Source organism: Giraffa tippelskirchi, chromosome 3, assembly GCF_054371585.1.
Source record: "Giraffa tippelskirchi isolate mGirTip1 chromosome 3, T2T-mGirTip1v1.2.pri, whole genome shotgun sequence".
Classification (NCBI taxonomy): Eukaryota; Metazoa; Chordata; class Mammalia; order Artiodactyla; family Giraffidae; genus Giraffa; species Giraffa tippelskirchi.
Window position 1 is genome coordinate 183,472,675 of NC_137277.1, and position 18,580 is coordinate 183,491,254.

Sequence of the window (18,580 nt, forward strand, 5' to 3'; positions counted from 1 at the left end):
CAGAGGCCTCTGTGACGCCCCCAGCTGTCCACATTCCACCAAGGAATTCCCGTAGCAAGAGAAGCTCCTCCCACTGACTCCCCTGGGTGTGCTGCGAAGGAGGCCGAGCACTCCTGGGAGGTCACAAGTCAGAGGCTGGTGAGAGCAAGTCAGGTCTCTTGTGCAGCCTGGATGGAGACACAGGGGTAGGTCCCTGCTCTGTGTCCAGGAGCTGGAGGTGAGACCCAGCCAAGGAGAGAGGAGAAGGGTGTTTCGTTCTGCGGTTCTCTTCCGAGCAGACTTCATCCTGCATCCCTGCCTACCGGCTACCCCATCCCACCACCCGTCTCCAGGGCTGCCCTCCCACCCTCCTTTCCATGAGAGGTATGTTTCCCCATCTGTAGACGAAAAGGTTGGTCCCTATTTCCCACCTGTTCCCCCCTGGAGATGGGGCAGGACAACACCATCAGTTCTCTGAAGGGCTGGGGAGAGATGGGCGTTAAGGAGAAGCCCCCACCATCCTGGTAGGGATGGGGCTTCAGCTAGAGACCCCACGAGTGGGCTGTACAGTGGGCTACTTACCAAGAGCATTCACCTCCATCTGACAGCATTTCATCCCTGTCCCCTCCCAGAAGCAGATTCCAGATTCTAATAGAGAAGTCAAAGGCACATGCGGATTCATGTTAAAGAAACTGACTTTATTTAGTTGAAAAGTATCTACTGGTTCAAGTGAAGAACTTCTGTACAGACAGGCTTGGGGAACAGAGACATGCTGAGGGGCGGAGGGGGCACAGGCAGAGCACAGGGTAAAGAGTTCTTGCACCCCTGCCTCTCGCTCCTTCCTTGGCACAAAGCTCACTTCACTTTACCCCACTCTGGGGGCGGGGAGAGAAGCAGAAATGGCGGAAGGTGGAGCAGAGGCAGTCAGCTTGGGGCAGAACCACTGGGGACAAGCACTACCTCCAACTTGGAAGAGCATGCAGGGATGCTCTGTCCTAGACGTGTCAGAGGTGGTCCTCAAGGCCGGAGGTCGGAAACTTAGGGTACTGGCCAAGGTTAGAGGTCAGGAGGCCGGGGGTCACTCTCTGGGATCAGGGGGCAGAGATGGGAGTGCTCCTCGGGATCAGAGGGTGGCGGGTGGGAAGACTGTTCCTTAAGGTCAGAGTTCAGGACTTGGGAGCCGCCCTCGGCCTGCTCCCCTCCCCAGGTCCCCAGGCTGTCCGAGTAGAGCTCCTGGTTCTGCTCCTTCCACCGGCGGAATTTCTCTCCGGTGAGCTCAGGGTCGCCCAGCACTTCCTCCAGAGCCTGCAGCTCCTGCAGCTTTGCCTGGAAGAGGTGTCGGGGTTAAGGGGCCAGGATCACCCCGGGAAGGGGCAGAGCGGGCCCAGGGCCAAGATCCCAGCCAGCTCCAGCCCCCATCCTCAAAATCGAGAGCCTGGCTCCAGGAACCCAGAATTCTGACCCGCTCCGCAGCCGAGCCAAAGAGGGCGCCCAGCCCCCTGTGCGCCCCCTGCTGACCTTGAGCGTGCTCTGCAGTGCGCGCACACGATGCACTCGCTCGTTGAGCTGGGGGTCTCGGTTGCGCCGCATGAAAGAGCTTCGCCATTGCTCCTGAGTGAGGGGCTGCTGCTGGCCCAGCAGGGACACGCCACCCAGCCTCAGCCCCCGGACCATTCCTTCGAGGGCCCCTTCGCTGCTGTCTGTGGGAGGGGGGAGCAGAGTGAGGGTGTGCTCGCCCCCTGCCCCCAGCCCCGTCTCAGCTCTGTGCCCCCCAACCCATGCCCTCACCCTCACACCCTCCTCTCCGCTCTGCACCTGTCGCCGGACTGCAGGAGGTCCATGGGCTGCCCTGCGGGGTGGCTGCAGGTGATGGATCTCCATGGAGCGAACTCCTGGCTTGGGCCGGGCTGGGCTGCGGGCAGGGTGGAAGGAGAGGAGGGTTATCAGTCTGAGCTCCACGCCCTGCTCTTCACCCCGCCGCCCCCTCCACCAGCCCCGGACTCACTGAGGCTGAGCGGGATCCAGCCTCGTCGTCAGGATCTTCGGCTTCTGTCTCGCTGTAGCAGTCTGGGGGGGGACAGGAGCCGTTGAGGGGACCCACTGAAGCTTCACAGGGTTTGGGTAAGCCAGGGGGTGGGCTTGGGGAACGGGATTCCCAGCCCCCACCCCAGGAAAGCAGAGGCTCAGCTGAGATTCGGTGGGATCCAGCCCTGTGGGACACCCACCTTCCTCTCGGGGGAGGGAGGCCCGGCCTGGAGACTGGTACTTGGAAATGCAGGTAATGAGATGGCGCACCCACCTGTGGAGGGGCAAATGGGTCTCAGAGAGTTTCCACTGAGTCAGTATGCTGGGTGTCAGTCAGTCAGTCAGTTCAGTCGCTCAGTCGTGTCCAACTCCTTGCAACCCCATGGACTGCAGCACGCCAGGCCTCCCTGTCCATCACCAACTCCCTGAGTTTACTCAAACTCATGTCCATTGAGTCGGTGATGCCATCCAACTGTCTCATCCTCTGTCGTCCCCTTCTCCTCCCGCCTTCAATCTTTCCCAGCATCAGGGTCTTTTCAAATGAGTCAGCTCTTCGCATCAGGTGGCCAAAGGATTGGAGTTTCAGCTTCAACATCAGTCAGTCCTTCCAATGAATGTTCAGGACTGATTTCCTTTAGGATGGATTGGTTGGATCTCCTTGCAGTCCAAGGGACTCTCAAGAGTGCTGGGTGGGGCTTTCACTTATATCATCTTCTAACTTAATCCTCAGAGCCAATCTGAGAGATAGGAATTCTTATTAGTCCATTTTATAGAAGGTGAAACTGAGGCTTAGAGCAGGGAGCGTCTTGATCAGCCCTCTCGGAGAGCTGGGATCTGAATCCAGGCTCCTGAGCCCAAGCCCCTACTGCTCACATGCAAGCTGTGGGGGGTGAGAGGGTGGCACTCACATGCTCAGATCCGTCAGGGTATCAGCAGCGAAGATGAAGGGTTTGTACACGTTGTGGGTGAGCTGGAACACACTGCCGGGGAGCAGAGGGGCCTCACTCACCTGGGGGTGCCCATTCTGAACCCAGAGAGGCTGGCCTGGGAATCCCAGCCACCTGCTGCCCCCACCCCGCCCCTCCTGTCACCTGCCTCTCTCTTTTTCTCCGCACCCCCGGCCTGTCACAGCCCAGGACTTAACTATTTTTTCTTCTGATCTTGTCCACTTTCCAGACTGTAGTTGGAGACATTGATGAGGCCCTCAGCCTTCTCATCCTGGGGGATCACAGTGTAAGGGTCAGCTTGGAGCTCCAACACCCTTGAGGCCCAGTCAGGCTCCTAAGGGCGGGGGGTGGGGGGGGAGGAAGGCATCTCCTGGGTTCTCTAACTGCTCATCTCTCAATGCCCAGGGCTCAGGGCAGGAAGCTGAGGTAGGGTAGGGTTGTGAGCAAGCGGTGTCTCTGAGCCTGGAAATGGGAGGCAAGCTATCCAGAGAAACAGCCAGGAAAGAGGACCCCACTCACACATCTGCTCCATCCCAGACACAAAGCTGTTTTGCAAAATGCTCTTCTCCCTGCCTGCTTTTCTTTCACCTTTCCATCTAACTAACCTTCAGGCACTAGTTTCTCAGGAAGCCTTCACCACTCTTGAGGTGGACTGGCCACCTTTGCAGGGTTCCCACCCACCCCTGGGCTTTTCCTCCATCACATTATATGTTCCCGTATTGTCCCTGTGTGTTCATCCCTGTCCCCACTGGCCTGAGAAACAGAAATGGTCCAGTTCTTCCCCATGTCCCAGGGCCCAGCCCAGAGCTGGGTATATAGTAGGCACCTTGAATGTTAGTGGAATGAGCAGACAATTGCTGGAGCGCCCATGACTAGGATGAACAGATTAACAGAAGGGGAAGGAAAGGCGGGCAGAATCAGTGATTCTACATGGCCTGTGATACCTTTTCCAAACTGCTTTTGCACACACCTCAGTTATCTCTGAAGAGTGTCCCCATTTTACAGATGGGAACGCTGGGGCCCACCTGTGACCACCGATCGGCCTGGACGGTGGAGGAGGGACAGGAGCTGTGGCCCTGAGGTGACTCACTAGTGTGTGTGTATGAGGCCTCACCTGGGGCTGGCGGTACCAGTAGAGCGTGTGGCCCTTGAGCACGAACCAGCAGCGGCGCCAGCGTGGGCCCATGAAGCCCCCGGGCACCTTGCGGAGCAGGAGCCAGCCGTCACAGTCGGGCGGGCCCAGCTCCCGACACGACACCCGCCGGCGCGTTGCCATGCCTGCAGCAGCATGGCACGAATGTCAGTGAGGGGCTGGCGGGGCGTCCCGGACCCCTGAAGCTGCTCCCTGGCCCCCCACGAGCACCCCCAGCTTATGTTTCTGAACCCATGCTCTGTGCTCGGATTGTAACAAGTGTCAGTTCTGGGCGAGGAAGCTGAAGATCAGAGGACGAGCTGTTTGCCCAGAAATCCCAGAGCTGGTGAGAGGTCCAGGCTGGGAGCACAGGTCTGTCTGACCCCAGAAACAGAACTGAGTCCGGGAGAGAAGTGTGCGACGTGTGTGCTGGTAGGGTGGTCTTGCCCAGCCTTGTAAAGACTTCTAAGAGTGCCTCAGATCACAGGAAACCCCCACAACCTACCCAGTCAGGTGCATTTCATACCTTTTGATTTCCTGCAGCCAGGGACAGGACTCTGAAAGGACCACAGGCAGTTAGAGAAGAGTCTGCATCCAGAGCCACACACCCCTCCCCACTGAGCCCCTGAACTTACCCTGTCAGGGTGTTCTGGGGGCTCCGGAGTGTCTGCTACCCCTGCCGGGTGAGTGGCTGGGGTTGCAGGGGGGCTGGCCAGGGGCTCGGGGCCAAGGGAGGTTGAGTCTGTCAGGGAGAGAGGAGAAGAGAGAGAGGCTCCATGAGCCTCAGACCCAGGCCCAGCAGTAGGCTGGGGGTGTAAGAGCTCAGGGTCAGAGTCAGACACCCCAGATGCCTTGTCTTGGACACCGGCTAACACGTGGGGCTTTGATATTACCTGTCCAGGCAGGAGAGCTGGGTCCAGGACTTGGGTTTGAAGACAGGTCGAAGTCAAAGATGTCTTTAGATGGGGTCCTGGAGCGATGGGGGAGAGATGAGGTGAGCCGTGGCTTACCCTCCAAGACCCACCCGGGGCCCGAGCCTGTTACCTGGGAGACACCAAGGCTGGAGCCAGTGATGGGCTCACTGGGCATGGCGAGTCCAGGGGCTGAGGAGGGGTCTAAGGAACAACCAGAAACAGGTGATAGAGCTGGGGACCACACCCGGGTCTGAAAGCAGACTGGGGGTGGGGAGGGTGGCAGGTACCTGTTGTGGGGTCTCTGGCACCGGGACCTTCTTCAGCACTAAGCTGACCCTGTCTGGCTCCCGCAGCAGCTCCCTCACCACGTTTTTGTGGGGCCAGCCCACCTAGGGGACGGGGACACTGGGCTGGACTGACCTGGACGGGAGCCTCTGGGGCAACCCAACAGCCCTCCCCTCAGATAGATCACTTTCAGCCTCGTGCTCAGCCTCCCGGAGCCCCTCGGACCCATGTGAGCTGGCTGACCTCACGGCAAGCAGCTCACCAGCCTGGTCTCCTGAAGGAAGGGAACCTCTCCACCCACCAACCTGGGTTCTACTCAGGAACCCCTTCCTCCCACTGTGCCCTTCCCCTTACTCACCACCACCTGCTCGTTGACCTGGACAATCTCGTCTCCAGGCAGGACCTGCAGCTGGGAGTCGGTGGGGACCTGGTGTTGGAGGTGGGGTTCAGAGGGGTGCACCCTCGTGGGGCTTGGCTGGCAAGTCAAGAGGACCATGGGGCTGGGTGGCTGAGAAGGGTGGAGGGCTCTCACCTGGGCGCCCACTCGAGACACAAAGTGTAGGCAGTTGCTGGTGGTGTGAATTTCCAGGCCCTGCAAGGCAAAAGCTGCAGTCACTGAGGGTCGGGGGGCTGCAGGGCCAGTGGGCAGGACCCCCGCTGGGCACCAGGACTCAGGCGGGTGGAAAGGGGGAGAGAGCTGGCCTCAGGTTGGCACCTCCCGACTTGCTATGTGACTTGGGGCTTGCTGCTGCACCTCTCTGGGCTCTGCCTCCTCTTCCCCTAAGGGCTGAGGGAAGCAGGTTACTGACTTCTGGGCTATCAGATTCTCAGCAACTCTCCTGAAGGATTAAAAGCAGGACAGGAGCGGGATGGGGCAGGGCTGGGGTTTTCCCAACTAGTCAAGGATTGAAGCAAAAAAGTTCACGTCCTCTCCCCTTCTCCCCTAACCTGCCAGGTCCGTGTCCCGGGGCTGGCATGTGTCACCCGAGACCCCACCCGCCGCAGCCCCTCTGGACTGGAGAAGGGGCTGAATGACAGTGAGACCGCAGGGGAGGTCCTCTGGACCTTTAACATCTGTACGGAAAGGACCATCCAGCCGTAACAGGATAGGATTCTGTGGGATCCTAGAACCAGATTTCCAGGCCCACAAGAGGCTGCTGAGGGGACCAGAGGTGAGATGTAAGAGGTCAGGGCTCACCGAAGGATCGTCCAGCGGCACTCGCTCTAATACAGCCTTCTGCTCCAGCAGCTCCTCCGGGCAGCAGCTCAGGATGTTGTGGCAGATCCCGGCCACATGGCTGCTCTGGCGGATGGAGGGCAGGATGTCTAGCTTGAGTCCTGTCCCACCCCATTCCCGCAGCCCGCTCAGCCCCCGACTCACAATCCTCAGGACTTTGCTTTCCTTCTCAGCCGCTGGACAGTCCTGGAAGCAGAGAGAGAGCGGGCGCCAGCCCTGAGCAGGGTGCCCTGCCTTCTCCTGAGGGCAGGGGGCGTTCCCTGCGGTCCCTCCCAGCGTGTCCCGTACCCTGGCCCCTTCCCAGAATGACATGGCCACAGAACTTCAGACCCAAGGTCCCGTCTCCCTGACACCAGGCCCCCAGAGGTCACCACACATGCCCTCCCCTGCTCCACACCCTCCTGAGATCAAACTTGCTGAGCTGCCCCTGCCAGTTAGGAGCCCCCACATACCCCCACCCCCTACCCAGTGGCCGGGCCTCCTCTCTTTCTGCCCTCGCCTCTCCCTGCTCTCACCCCCGATCCTGTGCTGATTCACAAGTTATAAAAAGCTCTAGCCTGACTTGGTCTCTATAGCCTCGGCCACGCCTGGCCTCTGGATCTCCTACCTCCTGCAAGGCCTGGCCCAGCTCCCCGCATAATTCCCCAATCGCCTGGCAGGATGAGAAGTCATTTAAGTAGGAGAAGAGGTACCTGGCAGAGGGGAGGATGGAGCAGTGGTTAGGGGACTGAGCTTAACAGTCAGGTCACCGAACGACCCTGAGCCGACTACGCATCTAAGGCCCTGATGGGTTTTGGTTTGGGGTGAAGGAGATGACTGATACATCTAAAGACTTTAGCACAGGATTTATTTGTCAAGTGTTTAATGAACACCAGGCCTGGTTCTAGGCACTGGAGAAACAGATATTAAATACATAATTACATCAATAATGATTAGGGACTTCCCTGGTGGTCCAATAATGATTTATGGGCTTCCCTCATAGCTTGGCTGGTAAAGAATCTGCCTGCAACGTAGGAGATCCCGGTTCAATTCCCAGGTCGGGAAGATCCACTGGAGAAGGGATAGGCTACCCACTCCAGTATTCTGGCCTGGAGAATTCCATGGACTGTGTAGTCCATGGGGTCACAAAGAGTCAGACACGACAGAGCGACTTTCCCTTCCCTTCACTTCACTGGTGGTCCAGTGGTTAGGAATCTGCCTGCCAGTGCAGAGGATATGGGTTCGATTCCTGCACTGAGAAGATCCCACATGCCACAGGGCAATCACATGCCACAACTATTGAAGCCTGCAAGTTCTAGAGCCCGTGAGCTACAACTATTGAAGCTTATGCACCCTAAAACCTGTGCTCTGCAACAAGAGAAGCCACTGCAATGAGCAGCCCCCGCATCCCACAACTAGATAAAGCCTGCCCACAGCAAGGAAGACCCAGTGCAGCCAAAAAATAAATAAAAATTCAAAAAAGATTTAACTTCTATTCCTGTGACACTTAGGAAGCTCTGAGAGTGTGTAACGGGAAAGGCTTCCCCGAGGAGGTGACATTAGAGCTAGGACCTCTGGGACAAGCAGCAGCCAGTGAAGGGGGTAGCCAGCTCCTTATGCAGTGCTGCTGATGAGACACGGTTACAAGCTGGAGGTCGGGTGGGAACCCAGAGAACCCAGTGCCCTTAAGTGAGTGAAGTCGCTCAGTTGTGTCCGACTCTTTGCGATCCCATGGACTATAGCCTACCAGGCTCCTCTGTCCATGGAATTTTCCAGGCAAGAGTACTGGAGTGGGTTGCCATTTCCTTCTCCAGGGGATCTTCCTAACTCAGGGATCGAACCTGATCTCCTGCATAGAAGGCAGATGCTTTACCATCTGAGCCACCATGGAAGCCCTATTACAGACCAATGTAAAGCCCCTTACACAGACCAATTAATCTTTTTTGCCCAGTCCCACCATATTACTCCTTGGAAGGAAAGTTATGACCAACCTAGACAGCATATTAAAAAGCAGAGACATTACTTGGCCAACAAAGGTCCGTCTAGTCAAGGCTATGGTTTTTCCAGTGGTCATGTATGGATGTGAGAGTTGGACTATAAAGAAAGCTGAGCACAGAAGAATTGATGCTTTTGAATTGTGTTGGAGAAGACTCTTGAGAGTCCCTTGGACTGCAAGGAGATCCAACCAGTCCATCCTAAAGGAGATCAGTCCTAGGTGTTCATTGGAAGGACTGATATTGAAGCTGAAACTCCAATCCTTTGGCCACCTGATGCGAAGAGCTGACTCATTTGAAAAGACCCTGATGCTGGGAAAGATTGAAGGCGGGAGAAGGGGGCGACAGAGGATGAGATGGTTGGATGGCATCACTGACTCAATGGACATGGATTTGGGTGGATTCCGGGAGTTGGTGATGGGCAGGGAGGCCTGGCGTGCTGCGGTTCATGGGGTCACAACGAGTCGGACACAATTGAGCTACTGAACTGAACTGAACTGAACCATATCTGAACAAGAGCCAAGCTCTTTTTTCTCTCCCAGGTTCCTGGAGGAGGCCATGGATGCGGAGGGTCCCCTCACCAGTCACTCAGACCCTGAGAGGAGACCGAAGTACCTGTTGAGCCAGAAGAGGAGGGAACGGGCCTCATGTACCAACTGCACGGCTGCTCCGAGGACATCTGCAGGGGGCTCCACACAGCCCCCCAAGCGACCTCGGACCAAGCTCTGGAATGCCCGGGTTCCCTCCAGCAGCCCCTCTGTCAGGCTCTTCAGGTTCTCTGATTGTAGCCCCGAGCTCTGTACAGAGAGGGGGCAGGTTAACTCCGGCAGGGGCCAGCCCCCCAGCATCCCCAGGGTGGGCGGAAGCTGCAGCCAGTTGGGCCGCCATTCACTCACCAGGGCCTGGAGCTGTTCCACTCCTTCCAGGATGATCTCCTGGTGGCCCAGAGGCCACACAGTTAGAGCCTCCAGGCTGTGGGGGCAAAGCTGCAGCAGGTACTTGCCAGGCAGCTCCCAGTCCTCAAAGCAGTAGTCCTGCAGGGAATCGTCCAGGCCTGGAGGGAGAGCAGGGGTCAGCGCGGGGGACCCAGGGGGGTGTCAAGGACTTTCTGGTCAGTGGAAGAGCCCTTCTCCTAATGCCAACCCCGGGGCCAAGGCTGTGTTCTGTCCTGCCCATTTCACAGATAAGGCCACTACTGAGTTGAGAAGCAGAATCACACAGGGCAATGGTTCTCAAAGGATGGTTCCCCAGACCAGCAGCAGCCGCCTCATCGGAGGACTTGTTAGAAATACAAATTCTGGGAATTCCCTGGTTGCCCAGTGGTTAGGATTCAGTCCTCTCACTGCCATGGCCTGGGTTTGATCCCAGTTGGGGAACTAAGATCCCATGAGCCATGAGGTGTGGACATAAAAAAGAAAAATAGCCAAGACATGGAAACAACCTCATTGTCCACTGACGGATGAATAGATAAAGAAAATGTCACACACACACACACCCCCGCATACATGTACACATGCACACACACACAAATATTATTCAGCCATGAAGAAGGAAATCTTGCCATTTGCAACATGGATAGACCTTATGGGTACTATGCTAAGTGAAATAAATCAGACAGAGAAAGACAAATACTGTAATATCTCACTTATATATAGAATCCTAAAAACCCGAACTCTTAGAAACAGGGAATAGATTGATGATTGCCAGAGGCAAGGAATTAGGGAGTGGGGGAAATGGGCGAAGGTGGTCCAAAGATATAAGCTTCTATTTATAAGTCAGTTTGGGGGATAGAATGTATAGCATGGTGACTGTGGTTAGGATTCTGAGCTTCCACTGCCACAGCCTGAGTTCAATCCCTGGTCTGGGAACTATTAATAAGATCCTGCAAGCCGCGTGGCGTGAACTTAGAGGCAGGGTCCAGCAATGTGCTTTTTAACAAATCCTGCAGGGGTTTTGATGCTTGAGCAAGTCATGATTGATGAGGCTTTGGAGTCAGGGAGACCTGAGTGATAGCAACTGAGCAAGTAACTCAATTACTATATGCCTGTTTCCACCTAAAAAAGTGGGGACAAGAGAAACACCTCACTTCTAATCATGTCTGTTAAAAGACATAACATGTCAACCGCTTGACCAACTCCCTTGGTTCAGTCAGTGAAGTGAAGTGAAGTCACTCAGTCGTGTCCAACTCTTAGGGACCCCATGGACTAGTAGCCTAGCAGGCTCCTCCGTCCATGGGATTTTCCAGGCAAGAGTACTGGAGTGGGTTGCCATTTCCTTCTTCAGGGATCTTCCCCACCCAGGGATCGAACCTGGGTCTCCCGCATCGTCAGTTCAGTTCAGTCGCTCAGTCGTATCCGACTTTTTGCGACCCCATGAATTACAGCACACCAGGCCTCCCTGTCCATCACCAACTCCCGGAGTTTACCCAAACCCATGTCCATCGAGTCAGTGATGCCATCCAACCATCTCATCCTCTGTCATCCCCTTCTCCTCCTGCCCCCAATCCTACCCAGAATTAGGGTCTTTTCCAATGAGTCAACCCTTCGCATGAGGTGGCCAAAGTATTGGAGTTTCAGCTTCAACATTAATCCTTCCAATGAACACCCAGGGCTGATCTCCTTTAGGACGGACTGGTTGGATCTTCTTGCAGTCCAAGGGACTCTCAAGAGTCTTCTCCAACACCACAGTTCAAAAGCATCAATTCTTCGGCGCTCAGCTTTCTTCACCGTCCAACTCTCACATCCATACATGACCACTGGAAAAACCATAGCCTTGACTAGACGGACTTTTGTTGGCAAAGTAATGTCTCTGCTTTTAAATATGCTATCTAGGTTGGCCATAACCTTCCTTCCAAGGAGTAAGTGTCTTTTAATTTCATGGCTGCAATCACCATCAGCAGTGATTTTGGAGCCCCAAAAAATAAAGTCTGACACTGTTTCCACTGTTTCCCCATCTATTTCCCATGAAGTGATGGGACCACACGCCATGATCTTAGTTTTCTGAACGTTGAGCTTTAAGCCAACTTTTTCACTCTCCTCTCTCACTTTCATCAAGAGGCTCTTGAGTTCTTCTTCACTTTCTGCCATAAGGGTGGTGTCATCTGCATATCTGAGGTTATTGATATTTCTCCCAGCAATCTTGATTCCAGCTTGTGTTTCTTCCAGCCCAGCGTTTCTCATGATGTACTCTGCATAGAAGTTAAATAAGCAGGCTGACAATATACAGCCTTGATGTACTCCTTTTCCTATTTGGAACCAGTCTGTTGTTCCATGTCCGGTTCTAACTGTTGCTTCCTGACCTGCATACAGGTTTCTCAAGAGACAGGTCAGATGGTCTGGTATTCCCATCTCTTTCAGAATTTTCCACAGTTTATTGTGATCCACACAGTAAAAGGCTTTGGCATAGTCAATAAAGCAGAAATAGATGTTTTTCTGGAACTCTCTTGCTTTTTCGATGATCCAGCGGATGTTGGCAATTTGATCTCTGGTTCCTCTGCCTTTTCCCGCATTGTAGGCAGATGCTTTTTCTGTCTGAGCCACCAGGGAAGCCAATTTCAGTCAATAACAGCCCCCATACTATGTGTTGCCAGACTCTCTACCATGATCTGCAAGGCCCTGTTCGATCTGGAGACCACCTGCCTCTCCAGTCTCATCTCTTGGCACAGCCCGTTAAGCTCAGCACTCTAGATCCAGAGCATTAACTCCCTGCAGCTCTCGGGAGGCTCTTTTGCTTTTGCTTCACGGTCCCCGAATGTGCTCCTCCTTCTGCCTGAACTGCTCTTCCAGCTCCCTCATGTCCTTGGTCATCTAACTTCCTCCAGGAAGCCTTCCACCACTCCCCAGGCTGGGCTGGGGCCCCCTGCTGCTCTCACTGCCCCCCTGTGCCTCCACAGACCCCTGCACCAGAGCACCAACCTCTGCTACTCGATCAGGAGCTCTCCCAAGGACTGGGCCTTAAAACAAGTGTTCCTCTCTAATTCCAGACAGGGCCTGGCATAAGGCAGACACTCAAAAATAAATACTATGTGCTAGGAAAAATTTAAGGACTTTATACATATTAACACATTTAATTCTCACCAAATCTAGAAAGTAGAGAAACTGTTATTCCCATTTTACAGATGGGAAAACATACACATAGAGGTTAATAGTTAGCTTTCTCCCTCTTTGAAGGAACCCCTGCCATTCCAAGCCAGAGTCCTTTGTGGGGTATGTGTGTGTGACCAATAGCCCTTCCCCCATCCCCTGTGTGACATCAGGAGCCCTTGACTAGCAGTTCATGAGCTTTTACTCCATGGCCGTGGGCCTCAGGCACCTCCCTTCCCATGCACGGGGAATGCACTGTGCTGTCTCCCTCCCAACAGACCCTGACACTGAGCCAGGCCCTCATCACAACTGTCTTATTTGGTCCAACCTCATGAGATCAGAGTTGCCTTTCCCATTTTGTGGATAGGGAAATGGAGACTTGTGGTCACAGACCTGATGAGCAGGGAGGGGCTGGGCCTGGAATTCAATCTGGGAGTCTGACTCCAGCCCCGAGTCCCCGCTCTTCCCGAGGATGGGCACCCTGAGCCTGTCCCCAGAGGACTCCAGTTACCCCCTCCAACTTCGGCTCCCCCTGTGGGAGGAATGTGGTCCTCACCTCCCAGCTCCCGGCTCCACGGCAGACCGTCCACGCTTCTCTGAGTCCGCTGGCACTCTGGGCCCTTTCCCACCCATCTGGGCTCATCTTCCCTGGAGCTCTCAAGAGGGGCTGTGCCAACCCCTCCAGCTGGGCCTGGGCTTCTGCTCTCACTGGGAGCCTCAGGGTGGGGGGAAGGAAAAGACACCATGGGCACGCCCTAGTCCAAACCCTGAGCAGGTCACTTGTTGGCTTAGTGTCGAGTTTTCAGCATCTGAAAAATGGGACTAATTACAGCCCACTGTGCCCCGGGGGCAGAGGGAAGATGAGATACACTGCCGGCGGTCAGCTGGGGCGACACCTTCTGTTTTCATTACAGAACCACTGCCTGGTCTATTGGGGGAACGGGAGACCCCTTCTAGGTCCTCGGGGGACCCCACCGGGGTCATCTCGACTATCTTTCTGCCGGGTTCACGGCAGACGCTCTGTAAATACTTGCGGACTGACTAACCGGCTGACAAACTCGGCAGGTCCTTTTTGCTTTCGCTCTCCCCGTCCCAGGGCCCCTCAGGCCCAGCACTGCCCCGGCCCCACCCACCTCTCAGCCAAGCTGCCACCTTCCTGGGGGTCCAGGTCGCCACAGGTTCCATGGCCAAGTTCGCCCTCTCGGATCGGCACCCGCTCCGCCTCGCCCGCGCAGGAATTTCCGCTCCGGGAGCCCCGACCTGGGGAGGGGCTGGGCTGGGCTGGGCCGGGGGCGGAGCCACTAGCATACCTGGGCCCACAAAGCAGGCCAGGTGAGGCGCTCTCACCGCCATTGGCCTGCCACCTCTCCATCTCCAGCCCCGCCCTTCAGGCATCCCGGAATATCTGGGCTGCCAAACCTGGGGGTGGTGCTACTGGTGTGTGACACGGGTGACCTCGGAGCTGGCCTGGGATCCCCGCCCAAAACTGGCCTCAAATGGCAGAAAGGGACCAAAAAGTGAGCAGTGATCACAGCAGCGAGGCACAGAAAGGTTAGGAAGCCAGAGCCTGGGTCCAAACCCCAACGCTGCACCTTCTTAGCTTGTGTGACAAGGCCTAAACCGACCCACCAGGCCTCAATTTCCCTGTCTGTAAAATGGGTATTAGCTCCTACTTCAGAGGGCTGTGCAGAGTACATGAATTAATAGCTCTAAAACCTTTAGAACTGGTTTCCAGCCCCTTCTTTGTCTTGCACTGTGGACCCTTTTGACGGTCTGGTGGAAACCCTAGACCTTTTCTCAGAACATTGCTTTTAAAAGCATAAAGCAAAATGCTGAAGATTGCGAGGACAATTACTATCAAAATATATTAAAACCCACAAATTTATGATATAGTAATATATATTTATCAGTACATATAGTAATATGTATTTAATATGTATCAATAACAGGAGTGGCAAATTAAATTTTCCTTTTCTAATAGTATCAGTGTATCATTACTCAGCATGTATCATTACTCTGACTCACCTCACACCTATTGGTCAGCAAACAACTACAGATAGGGCGTGTGAGAGAGTGAGAATCTGAGTCACCAATGCAAGAGCAGGTAGATTCACCATTTGGCCACTGACCCTCTACTGGCCATGGTCAATGGCAGCTCTGATTTAGGAGCGTCTGAAACAGAGTGTGATTTAGCAGTGGGTTAATAACTGTCAGCATTTTGAAATCGTTAATGAGCTTAAGTAACATTTTGAGATACTTGTGATAACTACAATTTGATATGAAAATATCTTTGATGTCTACTGGTGACAAAACCACAGATACTGCTAATACTTCAATCCATAAAGAAGGAGATGGTAAATTTTGGTTAGAGGTCAGTGGAAATAAATATATAATTTTTTTGCCATCCAAGTTGATGGGATGGGAAGCCCAGGTTAAGAGCTTTCCTTTTAGAACAATGTCTGACACATACTAAGTGTTTGCAGTTAGCATCATCATTATCTTCCCAGGCCAGGGAACTCCCAAGACTTTGGAATCAGCCAGAATCAGTTCCATGTGAGTTTAGAATTAACATACACATGGCTATGTATACACCAGATAACTAGCAAGGACCTACTATATAGCACAGAAAACTAAACTTGATATTTTATAATAAATTGTAAGGAAAAAAGAGTCTGAGTATATATATTCTTATATTCTGTATTTATCAAAATCACTTTGCTGTACACTTGAAATCAACACATTGTAAATCAACTATGCATCAATTTAAAAAAATCAGTTCCACTTGCTATGTGACTGAGTCCACCTCTTACACCTCTTTGAACCTGCTTCTTCGTCCCTAGAAGAGCAGGGAGGGAATTAGACCTTAGCTCTGAGGATGTCCTTTAATATTTGAAATCTGGAATATGAGGTAGATCTGAATTATTATTGCTTTAATTCTGTGGGGAGGGGCCTGGAAGGGCTGCCCCCTCCGTGTCACCTAACTTGGACCCTCTACCAGTGCCTCCAAAGCCTGTCATGAACTGAATCGTCAGAGACCCAAAGTCTGAATTTGGTCCATGGATGTCCATATGGTATGTGTGTGTGTTAATTATCATTTAACAATTTCACATACAAATTGAGTCCTCTGGAACTTGGCCAGCTCTGTTGACCCCGTTCCACCTTCGCACATGGCATCAAGCATGAGTGCAGATTGTCAGCTGCTTCCTTCAAGGGGATGCCAGCTCGCCAGGTCCCCAGAGGCCTTGCTCCCTCATTTGTGAACCAGCAGGCTCAAATTTGCATCTCAGCCCTCACGTTTCTGGCTTTGTCCTTGGTCTCATGTCCTTTTTTTTTTTTTTTTTTTTTTTAGTTGGGGGCTAATTACTTTACAATATTGTAATAGTTTTTGCCATACATTGACATGAATCAGCCATGGGTTTACATGTGTTCCCCTTCCGGGACCCCCCACCCACCTCCCTCCCCATGGTCTCATGTCCTCTTACCCTGCACTCTGTGTGTCCCTCTAACACTCCTCTGGGCTGTTTCCTCCTTTAATGTTTTTGCCTCTTCCCACACTAGCTTCCCTGTGGTGCTCCAATAAACACAGACGTATCTCCATCATCCTGATTTCATCAAACACCTACCCTGAGCTGGCACAAGATCTAGAGGTGAGACGCCAGCCAGCCTGACCTCCCTGAACTCACAATCCTGTAGGGGAGAAACCAACAAGAACTCACCACTTGTATTCAGATCCTCCCCGGAAAGGACTAGGGGCCTAACAGCCATACTGGTGCCTTTACTGCCGCCCTCCCCCCACACCTGGAGCATCTGGCAGGGCTGAGAAGTTAGAGGCATGGTAAATGGCAGCTTCTATTTTCTTCAATTTTTTAATCAGGATTTTAAAAATAAATTTATTTATTGGTTGCACTGGGTGTTCACTGCATGCACTTTCGCTAGTTGCTGAGAATGGGGTCTAATATGGAGTTGCAGTGTGCGGGCTTCTCACCACAGTGGCTTCTCTTGTGGAGCACAGGTTCTAGGCATGGGCTCAGTAGTTGTGGTGTGAAGGCTTAGTTGTTCCACGGCAGGTGGGATCTTCCTGGGCCAGGGATTGAACCTGTGTCTCCTGCATTGTTAGGAGGATTCCTATCCATGGTATCACCAGAGAAGTCCTGCAGCTTCTATTTTGAAGGTAGTTTTATGAGTTTATAAAAGGCCTTTGAACTTATTTGCTGCAAAAATGTAAAAGGTAGCTCATTAAGTGGAAGGAAAGTGAAAGTTTAGTCACTCAGTCCTGCCCGACTCTGTGATGCCATGGACTATAGTCCGCCAGGATCCTCTGTCCGTGGCAAGGATACTGACAAGTCTCCAGGCAAGAATACTGGATTGGGTTGCCATTTGCTTCCCCAGGGGATCTTCCCAACCCAGGAATCGAACATGGGTCTCCTGCATTGTAGGCAGATTCTTTACTGGCTGAGCCACCAGAGAAGCCCAAATGGAAGGAGGATGTGTCCTTTTCCCAGCGAGTTCCCATCCCATTGCCCAGAATGGGCTACTGTTAAGTTTTCTGGGTGTTCTTCCCTATTCTCTATACTACATGCAGACACACTACATGCTATTCTGCAAATATGCTTTTCTACATTTTTATGAGATAATCAATACCAAATGAAATCATACACGTAAAGTGCTTAGAATAATGTCCAGCACAGTCAGTTATTTACTTTTTTTGGCCACACTTGTAAGTCTTGCAGGATCTCAGTTTTCAGATCAGGTATTGAACCCGGGACATGACAGTGAAAGCCTAGAATCCTAACCACTAGGCCACCAGGAAATTCCCAATCAGCTACTATTTTTGTTAGCACACGTCGAACAGCTTTTTCAATCAGTAGATATAGATCTTTTATTATTGTCTCTAAGCTGAGGAGGGAAGTTCCTATAGGAACTCCATCTTGGGGAAAGGGGTGAAATGTGCCTTCCCCCGAGGTAGGTGTGGTTGATCTAAGAGAAATCAAGTGAAAAAGGCCTGCCCCTATTTGGAAGGGGTGCTAGGTACCCAACCCCTCCTCTGCTGAGAGCTGACAGGTGGTATCCAATTACCTGAGGCAGGGACAGGGCCAAGACCAGGGCCAGGGAGGCCCTCCCACACCTGGTCCAGGCCTGAGACTCGTCCACACTGCCAGGCAAGGCCTCTCCTGCCTCCCTGGCCTGCACTCCCCGGTGGAGGGGGGAGGAGCTGCTCAGGCCTGATGCTGATCTCTCCTGACAGCTGCTCCTAAGGCTGGCAGGGCGGGCCAGAGGGGGAAGGGACAGATTTAAAGGTCTAGCTGCCCCGCCCCCTGCCAGACCTGGGAAGGCAGACGCTGGTGAGCATCCTCCGAGGGCAAGGATCTCTCACGTATAACAGTCAGGAACCTCCATGCCCTGATTTCCACCTCTTGGTATCATGAACGAACACCACTAGTCCTCATTCCCGCTGCCACCCTACAGGACATCTGGGAGACGAACGGCACCCACCATGCGATTTCGACGCCTGACCCCTGGCTACTTCCGAGTGCTACAGGTAAGCACCCTAACTGATGGCTTCCAGCACCGACCCCGTCCGCCCCTTACCATGGCCAGGATGATACCCAGTCGCCAGGCTGTCACGTTCCCTGCCGCCTGAGCAACCAGGGCCCAGATGGGCAGTGAAGCGAGAGGGATTGGGGTGGAATCTCCCTGGGGCAGCGACGGCATCCATATCTCCTTCCCCCAGCTGTAGCTTCTCAGCCCTTTTCCACCCCACCCGCCATCTTCCCAGTAGTCTTGACTGATCCCTCAGGTGGACCCTCTGTGCATCTCCAGATGCAGATAGCCGGGGAGCTGAAGGCAGAGCCCCGGAGTCCGCTGGCGGGGATTGTGGCTGCAGTGCTGGCTGTCCTCGGGCTGGGCGGCTCCTGCTATGCTGTCTGGAAGATGGTGGGGCAGCGGCGGCCGCCAAAGGCTCCATGACGAAGCAGGCAGCCTCTCACCTCGGCCCCTGGATTCACA

At 53.7% G+C, this 18,580-nt stretch overlaps 2 protein-coding genes across 6 annotated transcripts; one reads left to right on the top strand and one right to left on the bottom strand.

Moving 5' to 3' along the window:
- Nucleotides 1-75: 75 nt before the first annotated feature.
- On the top strand, nt 76-18,541 carry ZNF593OS (ZNF593 opposite strand). Its single transcript, XM_081586577.1, has 5 exons — nt 76-363; nt 9,035-9,265; nt 16,133-16,221; nt 18,041-18,113; nt 18,395-18,541. Exons 4-5 carry the CDS (start codon nt 18,069-18,071, stop codon nt 18,539-18,541), a joined length of 192 nt encoding a protein of 63 aa, XP_081442703.1. The 5' UTR covers nt 76-363; nt 9,035-9,265; nt 16,133-16,221; nt 18,041-18,068.
- On the bottom strand, nt 657-13,830 carry CNKSR1 (connector enhancer of kinase suppressor of Ras 1). Of its 5 annotated transcripts, none has more exons than XM_081586559.1 (21): nt 13,708-13,801; nt 9,389-9,546; nt 9,108-9,289; nt 7,127-7,211; nt 6,664-6,705; nt 6,481-6,585; nt 5,815-5,874; nt 5,641-5,709; nt 5,285-5,386; nt 5,128-5,198; nt 4,977-5,053; nt 4,719-4,825; nt 4,610-4,640; nt 4,066-4,229; nt 3,149-3,222; nt 2,913-2,984; nt 2,205-2,278; nt 1,985-2,046; nt 1,795-1,891; nt 1,498-1,679; nt 657-1,305 (listed from the first exon to the last, which is right to left on the bottom strand). In XM_081586559.1, exons 1-21 carry the CDS (start codon nt 13,757-13,759, stop codon nt 1,036-1,038), a joined length of 2,136 nt encoding a protein of 711 aa, XP_081442685.1. In that variant the 5' UTR covers nt 13,760-13,801; the 3' UTR covers nt 657-1,035. The 5 variants fall into 5 exon arrangements, with proteins under 5 accessions (XP_081442685.1, XP_081442684.1, XP_081442686.1 ...); XM_081586558.1 differs by having other exon boundaries at nt 5,620-5,709; nt 13,708-13,793; XM_081586560.1 differs by lacking the exon at nt 5,285-5,386 and having other exon boundaries at nt 13,708-13,830.
- Nucleotides 18,542-18,580: the final 39 nt, after the last annotated feature.